The 14,568-nt window shown below is 41.0% G+C and overlaps 2 protein-coding genes across 2 annotated transcripts; both read left to right on the forward strand.

Moving 5' to 3' along the window:
• Positions 1 to 203: 203 nt before the first annotated feature.
• Positions 204 to 14,564, forward strand: asph (aspartate beta-hydroxylase; the record flags this gene model as incomplete). The annotated part of the gene is made up of 9 exons (XM_057057074.1): positions 204 to 466; positions 3,726 to 3,881; positions 4,100 to 4,144; positions 4,769 to 4,837; positions 12,728 to 12,817; positions 13,438 to 13,518; positions 13,821 to 13,924; positions 14,001 to 14,054; positions 14,439 to 14,564. Coding segments are annotated over exons 1-9 (810 nt in total), but the record flags the coding sequence as incomplete, so codon positions are not given.
• On the forward strand, positions 9,687 to 12,490 carry LOC130538754 (myb-like protein X). The gene has a single exon (XM_057056652.1). The coding sequence runs from the start codon at positions 11,585 to 11,587 to the stop codon at positions 11,984 to 11,986; it is 402 nt and encodes a 133-aa protein (XP_056912632.1). The 5' UTR covers positions 9,687 to 11,584; the 3' UTR covers positions 11,987 to 12,490.
• Positions 14,565 to 14,568: the final 4 nt, after the last annotated feature.

Below are 14,568 nucleotides of genomic sequence, written 5' to 3' on the forward strand. Positions count from 1 at the left end.
CAAGTGCTTCCTCTAGTTCCACACATGATGTCACAACTACACACATTTGTAGCTGAAGCTGTGTGATGGGACTGAAAAAGCCTACCATCAGGAGGAGGCAGTCTTTCAAGCTTTAAATGTCTCCCTTTCTTCTTCTCTGGCTGTCATGGCCAGCTGCTCTAATAGCGCTATAAATAGCTGCGTTTGACCTCCAGTCATATCTGCTGCTGAGGAAAAACACGCCAGGCTCAACTGACCGATGAGGAAGAGAAAGAAAACCAGTCAATAGAAAAAGAGGGGAGGGACAGGCAGAGAGGCGGTCATCCCTCTGCTGGACCTGTGGACCCCTGCACTTTCCACTTTAGTCCTTTATCCCGTCCATTTGACGACCCAGGGGCAGGGATGGGGGAACCAGCCACCCTGATCGAGTCAGTCACCACACCTGTTGTCACGGCGATTCCCACGGCAATAACTGGGAAAATGGAAGGTAAGGAAGGCTTTGACTCAGTTGCTGCTGAGAAGGACACAGGGAAGTGGAGGTCATTGTATGGGCCCAGCAGTTCAGTGGAAGGCCTGGTAAAGTCTACAGCTTTTCTTTAATATTCAGCAAATGTTGCAGGATAGAACACTTCACTTCTGGGAGTTTACTTAGACTTGTTTTTCAATGTCTAACAGTCAGTGAGGGGAAAATGGATAATAAAAAGACAGAGTTGAGGTTTTTCATGATAAAACATTAAATTACAGAAATGAAAGGATTCTCAGTCTGTTGTCTATACATTTTTAGGATATGCAGTGTGTTGTTGGTGTCTTGACCACTTCTTAATGGTGTAAATTTACCTGTTCTCTCACAGGTTGCATGTGTTTATGTGTATAAATAAACATACTGGCTGTGTATGTCTGGACAGCTCGGGAGTGTTTTTGTTAAATTTTGATTACGGTACGCGATAATGTACTAAATGTTGGCGTGGTTAGTTAAAAGCTATAAATCAGTGCTGTGCACTTTGAGGACGTTGCTGAGTTTGACCTAGCACTGCGTTGTGGACTTGAGCAGCTGTTCATTCTCTCCCACCATGCATTGTAGAACGTCGTTAGCGCCCCAGAATAGCTTCTTCGATGTGTCCAGATTTCTATTTCTGTTACCTCTGTTTTATTAGCAGGTCTGAGAGGAGAACAGCATTCAGGCAAGTTTAGATTTATTGTATCCATCAGTGTTTCTGCAGCTCAACAATCCCTGCAACACCCATTTCAAGGATGGACTTGATATCTGACAATCATTTTTGACTGGAGTGGCTGCACACACTCACTGATGTGCAGGAACATGAAATTAAGAGAAATTAAATTAATTTCCCTTCTTTGGCCATCATTAAAAAGAAGAATTACATTCAAATACTTGAACCAGTATCCTTTTAGTGCCACAGTGCAGCCTGCTGTCATGCATTGTGAAGTTTCATGTTGGTGTGACACTGCACATTTCTGGCAGAACCTGTCTTGCTGGTAGTTTTCAGCCATGTTTTTTTTTTATGATTTAGAGCTTTTATTGCTATGCAAAGGGTCTCCTGGGATCTATCATGTGCTTGCGATTTTGTATTTAACTTGTACGTTTGGTGTTGACGGGTCTGAAAGAATGTGAAATGAATTTGTTAAAGCTTATCCATAGTTGGAATGGAAATAAAATCAGAAAGTGAATAGATAATGTGTGGAATGTTCTCAACTGGCGGAATGCGCATTGACCGGTTTCATGCGTGGGGAGGTTACGCAGAGTTACAGTATTATGAGAAAGTTTGGGCACCCTTGACAATTGGCATTATTTTTATTCACCAATCATTGGGTGTTTTAATTCACAACTTAATTTTGATATATCAAATAACTGATGAACACAATCATATTTCAGCAGTGAAATGAGGTTTATTGGGTTAACAGAAAATGTGCAATATGCCCCAAAACAAAAAAAGGTCGTGCATAAATTTGGGCACCTTAATTGAAAAATCATATTAGTATTTAGTAGAGCCTCCTTTTGCACAAATAACAGCCTGTATGAGTGTCTGGATCCTGGATGATGGTATTTTGGCCCATTCCACCTGGCAAAACCTCTGCAATTCAGTGATGTTTGAAGGATTCCGAGCATGGACAGCCTGCTTCAAGTCATCCCACAGATTCTCGATGATATTCAAATCTGGGGACTGGGATGGCCATTCCAAAACATTGTACTTGTTCCTCTGCATGAATGCTCGGGTAGATTTTGAGCAATGTTTGGGGTCATTGTCTTGTTGAAATACCCATCCCCGGCGCAACTTCAACTTTGTGACAGACTCTTGAACATTATTCTCAAGAATCTTGATACTGAGTGGAATCCATGCGACCCTCAATTTTAACAAGATTCCCAGTACCAGCACTGGCCACACAGCCCCACAGCATGATGGAACCTCCACCAAATTCTACTGTGGGAAGCAGGTGTTTTCTTCGAATTCTGTGTTCTCTTGCCACCATGCATATCGCCTCTTGTTGTGACCAAACAATTCAATTTTTGTTTCATCAGTCCACAGTATCTTATTCCAAAATGATATTGGCTTGTCCAAATGTTCTTTCGCATACCTCAGGCGACTCAGTTTGTTGCGACTGTGAAGAAAAGGCTTCTTCGGCATCACTCTATTGTACAGCCTTTCCTTGTGCAAATTGCGCTGTATCGTTGACCGATGCACAGCGACACCGTCTGCAGCAAGATATCCTTGCAAGTCTTTGGAGGTGGTCTGGGGGTTGTTTTTAACCATTCTGACCATCCTTCGTCTTTGCCTCTGCAATTTTTCTTGAGAAAAAGAACTGTGCCCGTGGCCTTCCATTTCCTCACAATGTTCCTGAGTGGAAACTGACAGCTGAAATCTTTTGGACAGCTTTTTGTAACCTTCCCATAAACCATAATGCTGGATAATCTTGGTTTTGAGATCAACAGAAAGTTGTTTTGAGGCTCCCATGTTGCAGCTCTTCAGAGGAGAGTCAAACAGAATGAGAACTGGCATTTGTCCACCTTAAATACCTTTTGTCATTATTTTATGCACCTGTCAATTAAGTTCAAGGCTTAACGAGCTCACCAAACCAACTTTGTGTGTCCAGTTATCTTGTGATGATTGGTTACAGGCCATCAAAGCAACAAAATTACAAGGGTTCCCACTTTTTTTTTTACATTTGATTTAATTTCATACAATTGTATACTATGAATACTTAAAATCTGTGTTTGGAAATCAAGCTAACACTTGGCTCTTATGGGCAAATGAAGGACATGCCACCAAGATAATTTTGTGTGAAGTCAGAGTCCATTATTATACAACCTCAGAGGGGGTGCCCAAACTTTCTCATACCACTGTATGTCTGTTGGTCTGCTCACGTCAGGTACGAAGGATCGACAGAGCAGCACCTGGCAGCGGGTCAAAGGTCACATATGTTGTTGAATGCCTTTAATAGGTTTTACTTGTCTCTGATTTAATCATTGGTTGTTTTTTTTTGGTCATCCCAGAATCTACCAACTGCGCGTGCAGCCAGTCATTAATCCATTATTACACGTGTCTTGTGTTCAGTTTTCCCTTTTTCATCATGCTGTATGCTTTACAGAATGAATTTGATTATGGATCTGCTTGTTTTTCCAGTGTTTGTATAGGTTATGGTGCTTTGCAGTGTTTTAACATACACTTTAAGTGGTAAAGTTAAAACATGCACGTCCACGTGTGTAATCACCTGCTGTTATTGGGTTGCAGATGCCACTAAGCCCCAGTCAGCCAGTAAGAACGGGAAGAAGTCCGACTCCGGCTCCAGCAGCTTCTTCACCTGGTTCATCGTCCTAGCCCTGCTGGGAGTCTGGACCTCAGTTGCTGTGGTTTACTTTGACCTGGTAGATTATCAGGGAGTCCTCGGTGAGTAAAGCCCAAAGCTGGCTAGATTGATGGTGCCACAGATGTGAACAATGTCTCCTTCCTACTTTTAATCATCTCTTTTAATTGTTTTGGCACATGCATGACTGTTTTTTTTAAAGTTGAGCCTTTTTAAATGGTCTTCTGTTGATTTTCTTTCTCGTCTGTGTCAAATTGAATGTATAAATAAACATTTCTTCCTCTTCTGTATTTGCATGCAGACAAGGCTAAAGACTTACAAATTAACCTTTCTGAGGCCTTGCAAGGTAATCAGTTTTTGTTTGTTGTTGGTTTTGCATTAACGCGATGTTGTTTTCTTTGTTGTTATGATTTGGCATCAATTTTTCTCTCATACACAGATAAATATATTTTTACAGTTTTGTTTGAAACAGTAAATGATGTTGATTCAGTATATCCCTAACCTGCATGTTATATATTTTCTTTGATTTATGTCAACAATCCTCCATAATCTTGGTATTCTCATGGATGGGGATGGGCTTGGACTAAGAAATTGAACTTTATTAAAACATGTGTTTCTTGCTGACCTGGACATTTAAATAAGAAGCTGAATTTTAAAATAATTTTTTTAGATTTAGGTGGAACACATTAGCAACAGTGTATCGTAAAACACCATTGCAGAAGTAGCGGACAAAAAAGGAGGAGTTAGAATTAAATGAGATTTTTAATTAGTTTTCTGTTTGAATACCAACCAGTGGACAGTTCCTCTATTCAAAGCAGCAATATTGAAATAGATTTTTTTCTTTTTGCCACATTGCGGTGGTCTTGTTACATGGTGACAAAGCTATGAGGTGTAACTCGACTGTTTGTGAACTAGATTGTATTTGTGTGTATTAGCTTCTCAGTTCTGTCCTCTTGTTTGACCTCTACAGGTAAACTGGTGGCCTACGACACTGATGGAGATGGTGATTTTGATGTGGAAGATGCCAAAATCCTCCTAGGCAAGTTGTTTAATCTTTAATCTAAATTTAACGGAGTTCGTCGCCATTTGCTGGCGAGTGTGTGTTTTTGGTTACTTCTGACATAAAATGAGCATTTGGGTTTCTTTTGCACGACCGATCATTTTGCAGCAGAATGTTACCACGCTGAGCTTCTTTACATCGTTTATGTTAATATCGGCATTTAATCCAACAGTTGCAGCCATTTCATTAACTTTAGCTACGTTGTTGTGAGGTGTTCATTTCAGAACGTATCCACGTTTCTATTCACGGCACATTTGAGTTCTTCTTGAGCCTGTTTGAAATGTCAGAGCTGCATGCAGAACAGGGGAACCACGCAGTGGATATGTGGCATGAATTAGCCCGAATACAGTTGTCAGTGCTGTGCTGTTGCATGCTGCATGCTTTTTATCTCAGTGGAACCCAGCCTGGCTCTTACTGGGCCTCAGCTGGATGAAGCTTGAGAATGCCGTCGGAATGTCAGAGCCAAAGGTGCAGTTTTTTTTCATTATCTAATAGCTGGTGAAGTTCAGAATCAAACCAGTCTGATATTAAAAACATCCAACTCTGTCCACTAGAATCTGGAACCATCAGTTGACTAGAAGTGTTTAGAGAATCAATTTTCTCGACCTGAAAATGAGCTGCACAGAGTTGAGTTTCTTTTGTCAGCAGTTCCTTCACATGCTCTCAGGCAACATTTTTATTGTCAATTTCATGCTTCACATTGTCTGTTACATCATTCTGGTCGTTATTTTTTGGTCGACTTATTCCAAATGACATGACAGCAATTGATCTCATGAGCAAACTCTTAATTGCACAAGATATATTCAACAAAAGTTATAAAGCTGGCCAAGAGCTTCAGTGTTGGAAAACATCCTTTATTTTTCCATTTAAACTTTTTTACATTAGCACTCATTAACATTAATGAGCAGCACTAGTAAACAAAGTGAGCGCTCATTATTGCTTGCCTCAGATTCTACATTAGGCTAAGCAGGGGTATGAACAGGAGTGTGTTTCTAAACTGATGCCTCATCTACATGAAGTTTCCTCCTTGTGTGTTTTTGTGGATCACTCCAGACAACAGGCAGAGTTATGTGGTATTTGGACCTGATGACCAACATTAGGATCAGCTGATTTGACAGTGTTTCATGTTAATGAGTATACTTAAAGCAATGAAGTAGTATCTAGCATTCATTGTGAATAGATTTCTTATCTTATTTCTAGTTTTCATTTTTTGTTCTTAAAATCTATTTCCTGTGGCGTAAAATGAAGACCTGTGCCACAACAGTTTTCTTTATTTTCTGTCAAAGCAGCTTGTACTGGAACCTAGTTCAATCATTAGGGGAATGGCTTGTCACCAAGGGACATTATGATTTCATTGCTGGTGCGGTTAGAATTGCAGTTCCTTGTTGTATGCAGCCAATCTGATGAGATACACTGGGTTAGTTCTCACTGTCTCCTGCTTCTCGGGTACCACTCTGGTCCATTAAATGAGTGCTGGCTGCTTTACATTACACTTAGTAGAGTTTAGAGAAAGTGTGATTGTAAAATAATTTTCAAACAAGCCAGAAGTCAAACAACCAGGCAGACACCCACACTGGACATGACCTGGGTAAAAGGTCATATTACGGTTTGTTTCTCTGCACATAGATCTTAATACTTGCTCATCTGCATAGTTTTTCCGTATTTTTCAATCGGGCAAATATCTTTTTTTTTTTTTCCCCCTTTTGGTGTATTCTAAAATTACCTTCTGACCATTTATCAGCTCGGACTGCTCACATTCCAGTACAACAGTAACACATGGAAACTCTGAAATTTAAAACGCTCTCTTTTCTGGTAAAAGCTGTGTAGTGTTCATTTACCTGTCCACCAGCTTGTATGTCCTCCTGTGTCAGCGTCTGCAGGAGAAATGAAAGCCAGCGTTTGGCCTCAGCCCATCGCCGAGTGATTTTCTTTATTAATGTTTGTCAGCAGTTTATTAGTAGTTCCCTTATTGTCTAACCTTTGCTTACAGCTTCTCTTACCACGTTCTCCTCTTGTCTCCTTCCCTCCTTCTTCGTCCCTCATTCACTTCAACTTTTATTTAAATTTCTCGATCAACCACACCCATGTTTGTCCTGATTTTTTTACCGGTTGTATCCACTTTGTCCCCCACACTCTTCCATTACCCTCTTTTCCAAATGCTGTGCTCCCAAACATCCCATCCACCCACACTCCCACCCTTTCCCTTCCCTTTTGTTTGCATAGGCCTGACCAGTGTTGCTGACGGTCAGGGTGAGTCTAAGGTACTGGATTGGTTGGAAGAAGTGGAGGAAGGCAGCTCCGAATGGTTAAATGGTTTCTTCACTTTCCTGTATGGTATGATAAACCCCATGGAACCCCTCGAGGAGGAGGAGCCCCGCAGTGCCATGGGTAGGGTCATGGGGGTGCAGGAGGAAGATGAAGAGGAGGACGATGAAGGAAGGGCAAATATAAAAGGAACAAAAGATGATACAGATCGGGGTCAGAAGATTGTTATCGTTGGCCTCCATAACCAGTAGACCGTGGCAACAACTCAGCCTCCAGCATCCAAAGCCTCTGAGCCAGGAAAACGACTCCGGCGTCTCTCTTCAACTGGCCCAGGTTTCCCAGGTTTTAGGAGCTTCTGTCGGCCAGGGTTTGGGTTTAACCACACCAGTCTAACCAGTGTGCGCCCCTTCCATCCCTGGTCTTAACTGCGGAAGTTCCCCGAAACTGAAAACTCCCCCGAAACACAATCAGCTCAACTTCTTATCAGTTTTTTTATGAAGTCCATCCTTTCTATGGAAATATACATTTTTAAAACTCAGGAACTCTTCTAAAATCCCATTTTTTTATTGACCAGAGAAACAAACCACTAAGTTAACTGATAAAACATTATTTTTGGCACAAGCCTATTGGAGCCAGCAATACTAAACACAATGCAAAAAGATGTGCACTTTTGACAGTTCTTCTTTCTTTTCTTTCTTTTTTTACTGCTGCCTGTTCTCTTAAAATGTCCTCATGAATTAGATGTCTTTGTATTGTCTTTAAGCTTTGTGTCTGCCTGCTAATAACATGCAATAACACATGATCAGGAAAACCAAGCTGGAGGAAAACCTCCTAAATTATTCTGCTGCTCATCTCTGACAGACTCTGCAGGTTATTACATTAACACCAGCAATGCTGACATTGTTGATCACGTGCACACTCATATCTGTCTCTGGTGTAAGACTGATGTGTATCTTAAAATGGCAGCAAAGTTCTGAATTCAGCACTAATTCAACACAGTTCAGTGCTTTTAGAAATAATAAAAAATATTCAATACATGTAATAACATAAATGAGCACAAGCTTAATTAGAGATGGCAATTTTCATTTTCTCCTGCCGTTTCTGCTCTATCAGCATTTTTGAGGTGGCTGTGTGTGAGCTGAGCGTTTGGGGCTGGGTAATTAGAGCTGGGTGAAGGAACACACTGGAGCAGAGAGAAGGCCTCTGAAAACACCATCTGCCTGCACGTCCCCACGCAGACACAGGGGAGGCTTTGCAGGCCGGGTCAGAAGGCCTCGTGCTTTCATTTACTTAAGAAACATCTTCAAATAGTGGAAAAGGGTCACCTGAGGTGGTTGAACCAATTAGTTCCACCTGAAGTCTCATTGCCATCATGGTGCTGATTTTCCTTTTCCTTGTGAAAAAATAACTTTTTTTAAAATAAAACAACATTAAATGAAGACAAATTGGTGGGCAGAGACATCTGCAGACATCAGAAGGACTTAATATTCTCGTCTGCCTATTCAGAAATAGAGTTAGGTGTGTAACCACAACAGTGGGGTTTTTACTTCTGGAAAGACCAGATTTCTCCGGCAGGTCTGGGCCCTGTACTGCGGATTGACAGATGAGGCTGTGTGACTGCATGCTGAAAGAACAATGTGGCAGTTTAGAAAAGACTGACAAATGCACTACAGTGTAAAGGAACAGTGTCATGCATGTTGAATCAAAGCAAGGTGTGCACGTGTGGGTGTGTTTACACACGCACGTGCAATTCTGCCTTTCACCTAATTTATAGTAATGAATAAGCTGTCGACTAGTGACTTGGTTCTAGCTGTTTTGGGGTGGAGTGACTCCAGTTTTGCCTTTTTTATTAGACGGATTGGAAAAGGCTGCGCATTCGTGCATGCTCGCCTGTCCAGAGACAGGCTAGTAGGATGTTTCCTGCACCCGTCCAAACCAAGTGAAGTAGAGTCAGGAGTCCATTGCTGTGTGAGCTCCAACTAGTGTCAGGATTTAGAAATAAATAAGAGGAAAAGCAGCAAATATACTGAAATACACAACATTAAATCCATTCCTTTCATTTTTGTGATTTATTAATTCAGATGTACACTGCTGTGTCTCTTCTCAGCTCTGTGTTTAAAATTTTCTGATATTTGATTTGATAGTGATTAACAAGTCTCCAGGTATGATTGCTGCAATCATTTGGCCCAACTGAGCATACAAAGTTGATTTCAGGTGATTTAACTTCTATCAGAAATGCTGAGCATGCACCCTTTTGGTGGGTTAACCATGGTCTTCCCCACCAGTTGCTCTGCTCCTTTGGGCTTCTATCTAACATGTGATGTTCCCACTTCAGTTTGACTTCACATCATGCTAGATCACCAGTGGATAATTTGTTGATGGATGGTTTCTTTTATGCAGTGTTGAAACTTTATCTTGCCTCTAAATTGCCTTAGATGAAAAACCTCGTGGAGGTGCAGCGAGAAGAGGAGCTAATAAAGGTATCTTCGTTGCCATGCTGCGTGTACGAAGCTGTGCTGGTTTGGGTGCGACTAATGAAGAAAGTCTGAGCGCATGTTTTAGATGACAAACCAAACTTTGTGTGGTGTTTTAGAAAAAGTTGTTTATTGGTGCATTTTGATACCAGCTGCCTGTTTTGATCATTTGCATTAACCCTTTAAAACCAAAACCATATTTATTTTTAGTTTGTCACCCGTGGCCATTTTAAGTAACACTCTGATATTGTGGACATAGTCTGGTTTTGAATTATAAGAATTACAAATTCTGGTTAGGGAAATTATTGTTTCTTTGAACTAATATAGCATTAGTTTTAACACTTGAATACATTATGATATGTTGATATGTCTTTGCCTCTGAAGCACTGGAGAGTGCTTTTGCAGTTTTTTTTAAATCCTGATCCCACTGTCTTGTCTGCAGAGGTCTGTCAGCATTAAACTTCATCCATGATGGAAGTTGTCTTTCATGTGTCCACAAAAAAGGTTCAAAGTTGTTACTATTGTCGCAAAGTTTAATTTGATTTTAATTTAGCAAATAGTCAGACTTGTGGGCATTATTTCCATTCATGAAGGCATCTTTTGTTTTTAGTTTGACACGTTAGTTCTGTAGATGGAGCTCCGTCTATGAAACAATGATAAGATTGTTTCACTACAGATGCTTTTGGATTGAGCTTCTCTGTAATTCTCTAGCTTTGTGCCTGGTTTGCTAGCTTGGCCTGCATCTAATTGCTTCTGCTTTGTTTAATTTTGGTTGTAAACCAGCAGCGACCATCATAATTTCAGCTTCATAATTTCATGTGGTGGGTTTAACTAAAACAGTTAAATCTGTTAACTCATCCATACATCTACTACCACTTTTACCTAATCAAACCCTTTTAAACCAGACTTCAGACACATGATGACACTACATTAAAGTGTTTTTTGTTTTTTTTTAATAATCAGACTGAAGACCCTTTATCCATTTTACTCTGAAAGGACAATGTTGCCTCTAATACTGGCCACTAGGGGCACTAATGTGGTGTATATATAACAGCTGGTAATTTTGGTAATTTTGTAGTTTTTTCAGCTGTTGTTGTGTGTCTGATTTTTTTTTGATTGTCTGCAGACATTTTCTTAACATTTAAAGGAGCTATGTGTATGTTTGTGGCTAGATCCGGTACTGTGATCACATTCAAAACACTGTTATCCCCAGAGTAGAAGTTGCTAGTTAGGGTGAAAGATTCAGCTTTTCAGATGGCAAGCAAGAAGTCATATACACTGTGAGTTTATCATCTGTTAATTATGTTCATGCTTCATGCATGATGCCTGTGCCTACATTTGGTAGAATTAAGTTAGCCGGACAGCTGAATCTTACCTGCCCGGGAGAAAATTAGCAACTTTGGCGTCAGTCATCAATTTCTTCTCCAGTTTCAGCTATCTCCACCTTTCAGTGGCATGTCCAGATCTTTCTTTTTTTCTTACTTCGTCCCAATTGATTTTGGAATTATAACAAGGCTTTTTAAGTATTGTAATGTCAGTCATTTGTGATCGGAATCATTCGTAGCTGCACCTCAGTGATAACTGGCAACCAGAATGCGGAAATGCTACCGTACTTACTTCCCGATGGGGAGACGGGTGGAGGCACCACAGATGTAAACATCAAAATCACTCTGCTTTTGAAATGAGAATATTGGGGCTCGACTAGTGTTGTCAGTGATACGGGTTTTTTAAATAAAAAAACAATTCCTTAATGTCTGCTGACATGTCAGTGCCATCTTATGATTACTTTAAATACATTTCTTATATATAGCTCCTTTAAATCCCTTTTTATGGGCACTTTGGTATTCCAAAAAGAGCACATTGACAGACCAGATGTCTATGTGCTCAAGCTCTTGCATGGTCTCTGTCCTGTCATAAATCTGAGCAGTGACACACCAAACGGTGTTGCTAATCCACTCTAGAACCTCCCCATCCTAAGGATGTGGGGATGAAGCTCAGGGAAGCACTGAAGCAGCAGCTGGCCATGATCCATGAGCGTGTGGAGGCCAAGAAGCTGGCCAAGCTGGCTCTGGTGGAAGTTAGAGAGCTTCTGGCAAAGGAGGAGGAGGAGAAGGAGCTTGAGCTGGGCAGGAAGGAGATAAAGGCCAGGGTGAGGGAACGGGTGGCCATCAGACTGAAGGAAGAAGAGGAGAAACTCGAAAAAGAAGAGATGGAAAGGGCTCTGGAGAAAATAAATAAAGAGATGAAACACACGGAGGAGAGCAAGGAGGAAAAGGACGGGGAGAAAAAATCTAAAAAGGAGGAAAAGGAGCCAAGGGTCTTACTGGAGGAAGACAAAGAAAAGGGAAAAGAGTCTAAAGAGAAAAGAAAGAAGGGAGGCAGGAAATGAAACCACAAAATGATCTGGCGTTTCAGAGGAAATCTCTAGTTCATAGTAAGACAGCATTAGCTATTTATAACATTAGGGAAAGCTGTAAAATGTTGCTGTACTGACCAAAGTATGTTGGTCAGAACCAGAAACAATAGAAAAGACCATGTCATTGTCCTGCTGGAACTCTTTCTTATTTCCTTCTTAAAATAGAAGCAGGCTGCAGCTTGTGCAATGATGATATAGAATTAAGTCTGACTAAAAGAAGAGGACTCAACTGTCAGGCCTGTTAATGTTGATAAAAAGGAAATACTTTGGTAAAAATAAAGGTTTCTTCTGAAATTCTTAGCTATGTTGCCGAGTCAACCTGTTTGGTCATTAATGGAAATCAGCAGCTCAGATGCTTTAGCATGCATTTATATTTCAGATGAATAAAATGTTTTCTGGGTTTCTGGGGTTTTATGTGCTCTTATGATGAACCATATCCTTGTCTTTTCTTTTGTCAATAAAGCTTTATTCCGCTTCCACCAGAGTTGGGATCTTTAATTCTGAATGTGTGACTTAAACTTGAACTCATGTGGTGAGTTATTAGTTGCGTAGCCTCTTGTAACCATAAAACCAGGATTTTTACCAGCTTGATTTAAAATGGTAAACAGACGTGTGTGTTGGCGGTCTGCAAAAGAAACCCATTCTAGCTGGCCACGTGCACTTGTGTGCACAAACACCGTTTCCTGCCAACATGTGCATCATGATGTGCTGCAGGACTGAGAGAGAAGCCTGCTGTTGTTGCTACGCCTCATGAGGAAGATGCTGCTCCAGCTGAGGCTGCAGAACACGAGCCAGTGCCTGAAGGTATGAAATGACACATGCATGAATCCTCCTGACGTGCAGAAGTCCAGCACCCACGACAGCGTACCAAAGGCCCGTCGGGATTTAATGGATGTATGAAACATGTATACACCATAAACAAAGTACCTCTATCTATCTATCCATCCAATGGCCAATCCAGTCAAACAACACACATAATCGTGAGGAAATTACATGGTTAATTATATGGTTGACGTAAATGCACAAATGATCGTATGTGCTGTAACTTGGTTATGTCAATAAAGTCGCTCGGAGGGTTTTCATCTTCTGTTATATCATCTATTTATATGTGGATTTAGATCCTTGATCTGGCTGCTCCTGGTGTTTTCTAGAGTCCATTCCAGAATTAGAACATTTAAAGGTTGAGGTGAAGAGCTCAGAATGAGAATCAGCACAGCTTTTAATGCAGATGCCCTGCGCACTTTTTGGTCACCTTGTGTGTCAGTGCATGAATCTGTGTGATTGGTAGTTCTGAGCCGATGACATCCTAACAGTACATACTGTAAATACTGATCCATACATTTAATCAAAAAAATCAAACACAATTGTAATCTGATTGGCTAAGGCCTTTGCTGCCTTCCATTCATCAGCCTCTGTGTCCTCAGCTGTCATTGAGCCCGACCCTGTACCCATGGAGGACGTGATCGAAGCTGTTGTGGCCGAGGATACGTCTGCACAAGCACCAGGTACAAACCACGGAGATATGAATGCAGGTATTAATAAACCTGGAAATAAGTGGATTCACAATAGGACTACATTACAGACAGTTTGGTTAATTTTACAATAAGAGTAGCACAGCCCCTTTTGGGCACATAATTCACTTTATAAATAATCAGTGGGTGAATTCTGAAAGTTTGAATTATAGTTTCTAAAATTGCTAAATGCTTGCTTTATCTGCTGTGAGCCTGTTCCAGATGCCAATTTAAACCAGTCTGTTTAAGATGGACCATGAAAGAACTCTGTGACCAGACGATCTTTGTCACTCTAGAAGCTGAACCTCATGTTGAGCCCGAGGTGCTCTCTTCAGAGCCAGAACCGGAGCCTGAGGCAGAAAGCATAGATGAAGCATCAGAGCCTGTGGAGATTCCTGAGGTTGGTGCAGCACAAGTTGAAGCTAATGGCCAACCAGTGTACGACTGTGTTGATGACACGGAGGTTCGCTTTTCAGATTATTGAAGAAGACCCAGAGGTGCTGGAGGAGGAGGAGGAGACTGTAGAGGAGGTATGAAGTTCATGATTGCTTGCTTCATTCATGTTGTCTTTTACCGGCTGTACGGCCAAATAACAGCACCTGATGGATATGGAGGAATGGATATGGTATGGAGGCAGAAAAATGACAACATTTCTGGATGTCAGATTTGACTTGCAGCCCAAACCCACAAAAAACTGGGCTGTAAAAATGATTCAAATAAGATGTGGATTAAAACAATGAGATAGTGGATAACAAATATCAGACACACACACACATGCACTATCTAAACATCACTGCCAAATCTAACGGTGATGAAGAATATATAAATTTAATGTTATCTAGCTAATTTTTAGATTAGATTAGATTCAACTTTATTGTCACATCATACACTCTTGACATTGTTTCATGAACCAGGTGGCTCCAGCTACAGAGGAGGAGGAGGAGGAGCAAGCTGCCCCTGCTGAGGAGGAGGAGGCAGCTCCTGCTGAGGAAGAGGTAGCTCCTCTTGAAGAAGAAATTGTTCCTGCTGAGGAGGAGGAGGCTC

The sequence above is a fragment of the Takifugu flavidus genome, chromosome 15 (assembly GCF_003711565.1).
Source record: "Takifugu flavidus isolate HTHZ2018 chromosome 15, ASM371156v2, whole genome shotgun sequence".
Classification (NCBI taxonomy): Eukaryota; Metazoa; Chordata; class Actinopteri; order Tetraodontiformes; family Tetraodontidae; genus Takifugu; species Takifugu flavidus.

Bases quoted from the DNA above. Each gene is read 5' to 3' on its own strand.
- LOC130538754 (XM_057056652.1), top strand. From the start codon at position 11,585: ATGAAGCTCAGGGAAGCACTGAAGCAGCAGCTGGCCATGATCCATGAG.